Below are 9,477 nucleotides of genomic sequence, written 5' to 3' on the forward strand. Positions count from 1 at the left end.
TCTGTCATTGATTTGTAAACAAAAATCCACCATAGCATGATATTTTTTAGCTTATGGTGTTACATTTTCTTGGTATTTTTCACAACCCTTGCAAGAGTTTTCACCACAAATTTTCAATCCTAACAAATTCCTAATGTAATATAAGGCATAATACCAACAGAATTAAATTGCTCCATTGTAATTCATAGTTTTATCGGCCGTGGAGTACCTTGATATGTCCTCATGTTCCGCCAAGATGCGTAATATCATACTAAAAATCTCGTAGCTTTGAGATCAATCCGAAGATGATAAAGGAGTACAAAAATGTATTAAAAATGTACTTTTCGAAGCCAAAAGGTGCTAAAATTACATAATATCAAATTTAAAGACTATTGTAAAAGTATACGTATATTTAAATCTAAATCGATTTGGACAATTTTAAATTTTCAAAAAAAATTTAGTTTGCAAAATTTTATTTCTGCAGAAAATTTTGTAAAAATTTTATTTCTATAGGAAATTTTGTCAAAATTTTATTTCTATAGAGAAACTTTTCAAAATTTTATTTCTATAGCAAATTTTGTCAAAAATTTATTTCTATAGAAAATGTTGTCAAAATTTTATTTCGAAAGAAAATTTTGTCAAAATTTTATTCTTATAGAAAATTTTGTCAAAATCGTATTTCTATCGAAAATGTTGTCAAAATGTTATCCTTATAGAAAATTTTGTCAACATTTTATTTCTATATAAAATTTTGTCAAAATGTTATTTCTATAGACAATTTTGTCAAAATTTTATTTCTATAGACAATTTTGTCAAAATTTTATTTCCATAGAAAATTTTGTCCAATTTGTATTCTATAGGGAATTTTGTTAAAATTTTATTTCTATTTGAAAAATTTTATACTTATAGAAAATTTTGTCAAAATTTCATTTCTATAGAAAATTTTGTCAAAATTTTATTTCAATAGAAAATATTGTCAAAATTTTATTTCTATGGTAAATTTTCTTAAGTTTTTATTTTTGTAGGAAATTTTATCAACATTTTATTTCTATAGAAAATTTTGTCAAAATTTTATTTCAATAGAAAATATTGTCAAAATTTTATTTCTATAGAAAATTTTGTCAAAATTTTATTTCTATAGAAAATTTTGTCAAAATTTTATTTCTATAGAAAATTTTGATAAAATTTTATTTCTATAGAAAATTTTGTCAAAATTTTATTTCTATACAAAATTTTGTCAAAATTTTATTTCAATAGAAAATATTGTCAAAATTTTATTACTATAGAAAATTTTCTTAAGTTTTTATTTCAATAGGAAATTTTGTCAAAATTTTATTTCTATAGAAAATTTTGTCAAAATTTTATTTCTATAGAAAATTTTGTCAAAATTTTATTTCTATAAAAAATTTTGTTAAATTTTTATTTCTATAGAAGATTTTGTCAAAATTTTATTTCTATAGAAAATTTGGTCAAAATTTTATTTCTATAAAAAATTATGTCAACATTTTTTTTCTATAGAAAATTTTGTCAAAATTTTATTTCAATAGAAAATTTAGTCAAAATTTTATTTCAATAGAAAATATTGTCAAAATTTTATTTCTATAGAAAATTTTCTTAAGTTTTTATTTCTATAGGAAATTTTGTCAAAATTTTATTTCTATAGAAAATTTTGTCAAAATTTTATTTCTATAGAAAATTTTGTCAAAATTTTATTTCTATAAAAAATTTTGTTAAATTTTTATTTCTATAGAAGATTTTGTCAAAATTTTATTTCTATAGAAAATTTGGTCAAAATTTTATTTCTATAAAAAATTATGTCAACATTTTTTTTTCTATAGAAAATTTTGTCAAAATTTTATTTCAATAGAAAATTTAGTCAAAATTTTATTTCAATAGAAAATATTGTCAAAATTTTATTTCTATAGAAAATTTTCTTAAGTTTTTATTTCTATAGAAAATTTTCTTAAATTTTTATTTCTATAGAAAATTTTGTCAAAATTTTATTTCTATAGAAATTTTGTTAAATTTTTATTTCTGTAGAAGATTTTGTCAAAATTTTATTTCTATAGAAAATTTTGACAAATTTTTATTTCTATAGAAGATTTTGTCAAAATTTTATTTCAATAGAAAATATTGTCAAAATTTTATTTCTATAGAAAATTTTGTCAAATTTTATTTCAATAGAAAATATTGTCAAAATGTTATTTCTATAGAAAATTTTGTCAAAATTTTATTTCTATAGACAATTTTGTCCAATTTGTATTCTATAGGAAATTATGTTAAATTTTTTTTTTTTCTATTGGAAAAATTTTATCCTTATAGAAAATTTTGTCAAAATTTTTATTTCTATAGAAAATTTTGTCAAAATTTTATCTCAATAGAAAATATTGTCAAAATTTTATTTCTATGGAAAATTTTCTTAAGTTTTTATTTCTGTAGGAAATTTTATCAACATTTTATTTCTATAGAAAATGTTGTCAAAATTTTATCTCAATAGAAAATATTGTCAAAATTTTATTTCTATGGAAAATTTTCTTAAGTTTTTATTTCTGTAGGAAATTTTATCAACATTTTATTTCAATAGAAAATATTGTCAAAATTTTATTTCTATAGAAAATTTTCTTAAGTTTTTATTTCTATAGAAAATTTTCTTAAGTTTTTATTTCTATAGAAAAATTTGTCAAAATTTTATTTCTATAGAAAATTTTGTCAAAATTTTATTTCTATAGAAAATTTTGTTAAATTTTTAGTTCTATAGAAGATTTTGTCAAAATTTTATTTCTATAGAAAATTTTGACAAATTTTTAATTCTATAGAAGATTTTGTCAACATTTTATTTCAATAGAAAATATTGTCAAAATTTTATTTCTATAGAAAATTTTGTCAAAATTTTATTTCAATAGAAAATATTGTCAAAATTTTATTTCCATAGAAAATCTTGTCCAATTTGTATTCTATAGGAAATTTTGTTAAATTTTTTTTTCTATTGGAAAAATTTTATCCTTATAGAAAATTTTGTCAAAATTTTATTTCTATAGAAAATTTTGTCAAAATTTTATCTCAATAGAAAATTTTATTTCTATGGAAAATTTTCTTAAGTTTTTATTTCTATAGAAAATTTTTCAAAATTTTATTTCTATAGAAAATTTTGTCAAAATGTTGACAAATTTTTATTTCTATAGAAGATTTTGCCAAAATTTTATTTCTATAGAAAATTTTGTCAACATATTATTTCTATTGAAGATTTTGTAAAAATTTTATTTCTATAGAAAATTTTGTTAAATTTTTATTTCTATAGAAAATTTTGACAAAATTTTATTTCTGTAGAAAATTTTGACAACATTTTATTTCTATAGAAAATTTTGACAACATTTTATTTCAATAGAAAATTCATGAAGAAGTACCTCTTTGCAAAATCTACCAAAATCAAGAATTCTACCAATCTACAAAACATTAAAAATTTAACCATTTTTTGTAGAATTCGACCAACTGTGGCAACCGGCTGAGGGGCAGGCTCTAAGCGTTATTGCTAAAGACACAATGTGTGTATTTCATCTCCTTCTGCGCATTTCAACTATATACACTATCTTATAGTACTCTATTCCTCGATGTGGCGGAAAAAATCACATTTGCGGACGAATGTGGTAGATACAATATTCCTCTCAAAAATTTTGAAATCCTATAATAAAAACTAAAATATCCTCATTTTGGAATATGTTTATTTCTCGGCTATTTATAATTTTTAGAGTTGAGTTGATATCTGAGAAAGATTTACATTTAGGGCAGAATAACTCTATATAGTAAATGTGATGAAAAAGTTACAAATGGTACTAACACGGTAAATGGTTTGATCTCCTCAGTAGCCAATTTCCTATCTTCCTAGAGTTTATTGTCTTTGGCTCCGTTTCGTTTCGTGAAGGCGTCAATTTTTGTTTGACCGGCTTTTAATGCACCTATTCGCATTGCATTTTGCAAATGCAAAATGTTGCATATTTTATGGCGTCAATATTTACAATTCATACTAGCTGCCGCTAGATGGCATGAACATACATACTGTTGCCACTCTCTCAGACACAGAAATCACAGTGCAGTTGTATATCTACGTCTTTTGGATTAATGATTTTTTTAACTAACAAATTTTATAAAAGAATATGAAATTCTGCACACCAAGACCTTTTTTTTTTTTGATATAAAATGACATATTTCCAAAAAAGTCGATTCAAATCGACTAATAGACTTTTGATGGTGACTAAAATCTACTTTTAATGTAGAAGTCAAAAAATCGGGATTGACTTTAAAGGGAATAGTGCCGTAAATCTTTTTAACTCGAAGAATGTTGGTAGACGATATATTTTATTTTAAAATTATTCGTAGTTACCAATGTTTTTTGGGACTCGTAAAATAGATTGTATTCCCCAAACATTGTAGGGAAATTCCATCCATCCACAACACTTTGTTCCTTTATGATCATCTCTTTTTAGGTCAACTTATGAGTGAGACTTCATAGCGATGCGATTGGTACAGAAAGGCTTGTAGGCTTCTTCATACATAAAAGTTTGAAATTTGCTTACGTAAAAAGGCGAATCTTCTAGCCCAAGACAAACATCGACTTTTTATATATCGACTCTTTATATATAAGACAAACATCGACTCTTTATAAAGGGTGATTCTTTTGAGGTTAGGATTTTCATGCATTAGTATTTGACAGATCACGTGGGATTTCAGACATGGTGTCAAAGAGAAAGATGCTCAGTATGCTTTGACATTTCATCATGAATAGACTTACTAACGAGCAACGCTTGCAAATCTTTGAATTTTATTACCAAAATCAGTGGCAGAAAATCCGCTTTTTTATCGACAAATTTTGTTCAGCGATGAGGCTCATTTCTGGTTGAATGGCTACGTAAATAAGCAAAATTGCCGCATTTGGAGTGAAGAGCAACCAGAAGCCGTTCAAGAACTGCCCATGTATCCCGAAAAATGCACTGTTTGGTGTGGTTTGTACGCTGGTGGAATCATTGGACCGTATTTTTTCAAAGATGCTGTTGGACGCAACGTTACGGTGAATGGCGATCGCTATCGTTCGATGCTAACAAACTTTTTGTTGCCAAAAATGGAAGAACTGAACTTGGTTGACATGTGGTTTCAACAAGATGGCGCTACATGCCACACAGCTCGCGATTCTATGGCCATTTTGAGGGAAAACTTCGGAGAACAATTCATCTCAAGAAATGGACCGGTAAGTTGGCCACCAAGATCATGCGATTTGACGCCTTTAGACTATTTTTTGTGGGGCTACGTCAAGTCTAAAGTCTACAGAAATAAGCCAGCAACTATTCCAGCTTTGGAAGACAACATTTCCGAAGAAATTCGGGCTATTCCGGCCGAAATGCTCGAAAAAGTTGCCCAAAATTGGACTTTCCGAATGGACCACCTAAGACGCAGCCGCGGTCAACATTTAAATGAAATTATCTTCAAAAAGTAAATGTCATGGACCAATCTAACGTTTCAAATAAAGAACCGATGAGATTTTGCAAATTTTATGCGTTTTTTTTTTTAAAAAAGTTATCAAGCTCTTAACAAATCACCCTTTATTATAAAATATCTATGTGCTTTGGACCACAGTACTCCAATCACCAGCTTTAGCCATTTACACTTTATTTGTCATAGATATACACGGAGCGACATCTTTTAGCTATTAGCTATGTTTATCCCAAAACGCAATCACAAAGATGTATAGATACAATCAATCAGTGATGTCAATACAATAATTACTACATGAAAAAGGCGACAAAATAGTTTTTTATTCATTTTTGATACTTTTAGAGGCAAACGAATTTCAAAGTGGCTACGTATTTTTATTATACGTATATACGTATATATGTTAGCAATAAATAGTGAAAAAAGTATTTCAATATCATATTGTTTCTGGGTTTTTATTAATTTTAAATTTTGTTTTAATAAAAACGGAAATATATAGTGGTTTTATTCTACAACTTTTGTATCGTCGTTATCACTTCATGAACGTTTGAATTCAATGACGTTTCAAGTATAACCTTTGTAAATGTCTTCATATCAAGCATTTAGTTATAGCTAACCCCTAGCGGTGGATAGATATATTATTACTATAAAAATGCTAAAATCTTCTGTCCCTATTAAAGAGTTTGGCAACACTGCGTGTTGACTTTTCTTTTGTAAATAAAAATAAAACACGACGGAGAAAAGGTTCCGGAGAAAAAAGCAAATAGCCAAAAATCTGGAGGACATTTCGAAAAATCATTTTTAAAGAAAATATATGGATATAAATATTTGCATATAATATCATTCAAACGCTAGAAAAAGTAGTGCTTAAAAATAACCCCTTTGGAAAATTACAACAAAAACCACGTGTTACCTTACATTTTTCTTGGCATTTACAAAGAAGTTCCAAAACAAATCTATTCAAGATGGGTATGGTTCAAAAACGTAAGAAGATGCACTATGGTGATACCCATCTGCAACGTAGGTGGCGTGTACGTAATCGTACCCGTGACCTTGATCAAATCGATCAAGATCTACAAACACAATCGGCCCAATTGATAAATCAAGCCGTGGATTTGGAAAAGCCAGGTTTCGCCCAATTCTATTGTGTCCATTGTGCCAAATACTTTATCGATGATGCTGCCATGCAAAGTCATTTTCGTACAAAGGTCCATAAGCGTCGCCTAAAGGCTTTGGAAGTCGAACCTTACTCCGTAGAGGAATCCGAACGGGCTGCCGGTCGTGGAAACTATCAAAAACCTAAGAAGAGGCACATGGAAACACAACCAACAAAAGAAGAAGTCAAAGCTGGTAAACGTATCCGAGTTGAAATTGTTGATGAAGATGAACCCACAACATCAAAAAAGGCAAAAGAACAAAAAATGGAAACGTAATAGAGAAAATAAAAGAAAAACTAAAATGTAATTCACTTAAGATTTAGTCATAAATGCTATAAACTTTCTAATTTTTTTGAAATGTAAATAATAACATTTTTATTAATTCCAAATTGCTGTACTATTTATTGGAAGCCAAGAACAACAATGAATTCCATGACATTGCTTTCATATGTTATCGGCTATAAGGTGGAACAAAAATGGAAAATGCTTTTTATGAATACATTCGAGTTTACTTTGTAACTTGTATACAGTGAAACGTCTTAAATTTGGACACTCTTCGTATAAACCATAATCTGAGGCTTTTGGGAGCAGATATATAGAAGCTACCTTGTTAATTTTTGTTGCGAAGGCTACATACCTTTTTAACTAATACAAAAATGCAATGGAAGGGAAGTCAGACTTTATGGTCGTGGATTTGTTTGTTTATTCATTCAATATAATACAAAGGCCTAGTGGCCCATATAGTGTATTACACAGTAATAGATCATAACCATAGGCTACAGAAAAAAACTTTAAAATTAAAATCCTTACAACTAAATAAATACACATCACAACCAGTTTCCCAAATCTAATACACTGAAATAATAATTCAAGTAGTACAAAAAAAATTACAAATAACTAGTAAATAACCCCGTGTTAGCAACAAAAACTAAATAACAGCGATGAAATAGTCAGTCAAGCGAAAAAAGAAAGATTTTTAGACATCAGGCATTAAAATACTCATAAAGTTTCAGTCGAAAGACATTATTACATTGAGAGAAAATACGTAAAGAATAGGGCAACACATTCCAGCACCGAGCAATCCTGACAACAAAAGACCTCATGTAAACAGAATTCCTCACAAGAGGAATGAGTAATTGAGGATTTCTCGTAGATCTACTGAATGAAAAGCACTCATACAATGCTAAAGGTTGACCACTTTTAATAATCTTATGAAACATGTGAAGTAGACGAATGTTCAGAAAATTCTCAAAAGAGCAACCCAAAAATTCCTTCACATAATCAGAAATATGATCGCGTCGATTAACGTTAAAGACAAAACGAGCAATAGTATTAACTATTTTATTTAAAACCAACAAATTACCATGGCAAGTGCCAGAATAAACTTCTAAACAGTATTTAACTTGAGATAATAATAGGCTGTGAGCTAGACATTTCCTGACAAATAAAGGTAGAATCACTCTTGATGAGTAAATCCTACGCAAGGCACTCCAAACTCTACAACATACCAAATCAATATGCGGTCTAAAGGTAAGTCTACAATCAAGAATCAAACCCAAACATCTCAACCGTTCAACCAACTCAATACGATAATTACCAAGAAATACATTCAAATTATAGTCATCGTGATTAGATGATCCAAACGAAATAACCTTCGACTTCGATGGGTTAACGGAAAGGCCGTTACTAACAGTCCAACCGCTAAACCCCGAGAGACACCCATTGATTTCCCGCTCCAAAATTCCAATTTCACCGCGATTGCCACTAAAAAGGAAAAAGACATCATCAGCATAACAAAAAGATTTGCACCTATCCAAGAAAACGCATTGATGTAAGTCGTTAATATATAGGATAAATAAAAGTGGCCCAAGCACGGATCCCTGTGGAACTCCGGAGTTTAAACCAAGCACAGAAGACTCATGACCCCTAAATGCAACGTATTGGAAGCGATCATGCAAATAAGAAAAAATAAGTCTGCATGCAGATTTAGAAAAGTTAAATTGCGCATGAAGCTTAGAAACCATTGTGACAAAATCTATAGAATTAAAGGCTTTAGAAAGGTCTATAGATACAAGAGAGCATAGCCTATTTTCATTTAATTCCTCTCTGATCGCATCAGTCAATCTAATAAGAAGCATAGACGTGCTAAAACCCTTACGGAAGGCATGCTGATCCCGACAAATCTGCACTGAACCACATTCCAATATCTGTGACTTAAGAATGTGCTCCATTACTTTAGAAAGTGCTGGTAAAATAGATATTGGTCGATAATCCTCTGGCCCACGAACCACACGCACTTTAGGAATCGGGACAACGCGAGCCAACTTCCATGGTGAAGGAAAGGTTGAAGTTGTCAAAATCGTATTAAAAAGGTGCAAAATTATACCAGAAATATAAGGAAAAATAAGCTTAATGAAGCGAATTGAAATATTATCTACACCTGTAGATTTAGATTTAACCTTACACAAAGCCTCAAGAAGTTCAGATTCAGTGATGCAGCGAAATGAAAATTCATGATCGCGGTCAGCAAAGTCATCAATGACACTGCGATCATAATCCACAACATCACTGCCCCCAACTTTATTGCTAGGATTTGAGTCCTAGCAATAAACTTTTTGAAGTGCTCAATTTTCTTTTAAGGTGGATACTATGTTCGGTTTTCGGGTTGGAAATCGCTTTATTTTCGCGATTGCTTTTACAGAAATAATCAAAATTATAAATGAAAACAAACATATTCCTGTAAAGCCTTGCCGAAATCTGGAGGAACAAGAAACTGCGCATCAATTGAGTTAATTTATCTGCTTTGTATTGAACTGTTTTAATAAAGTAACCGCGAAAATTTCAACTCAAAAACCGAACA

At 28.7% G+C, this 9,477-nt stretch overlaps 1 protein-coding gene across 1 annotated transcript; it reads left to right on the forward strand.

The window, feature by feature from the left end:
• The first annotated feature begins 6,162 nt into the window (after positions 1-6,162).
• Positions 6,163-7,006, forward strand: LOC142229776 (zinc finger protein 593 homolog). The gene has a single exon (XM_075300354.1). It carries the CDS (start codon positions 6,426-6,428, stop codon positions 6,891-6,893), a length of 468 nt encoding a protein of 155 aa, XP_075156469.1. The 5' UTR covers positions 6,163-6,425; the 3' UTR covers positions 6,894-7,006.
• The last annotated feature ends 2,471 nt before the right edge of the window (positions 7,007-9,477 follow it).

Source organism: Haematobia irritans, chromosome 3 (genome assembly GCF_050003625.1).
Source record: "Haematobia irritans isolate KBUSLIRL chromosome 3, ASM5000362v1, whole genome shotgun sequence".
In the NCBI taxonomy this organism is placed as follows: domain Eukaryota; kingdom Metazoa; phylum Arthropoda; class Insecta; order Diptera; family Muscidae; genus Haematobia; species Haematobia irritans.

Bases quoted from the DNA above. Each gene is read 5' to 3' on its own strand.
- LOC142229776 (XM_075300354.1), top strand. From the start codon at position 6,426: ATGGGTATGGTTCAAAAACGTAAGAAGATGCACTATGGTGATACCCAT.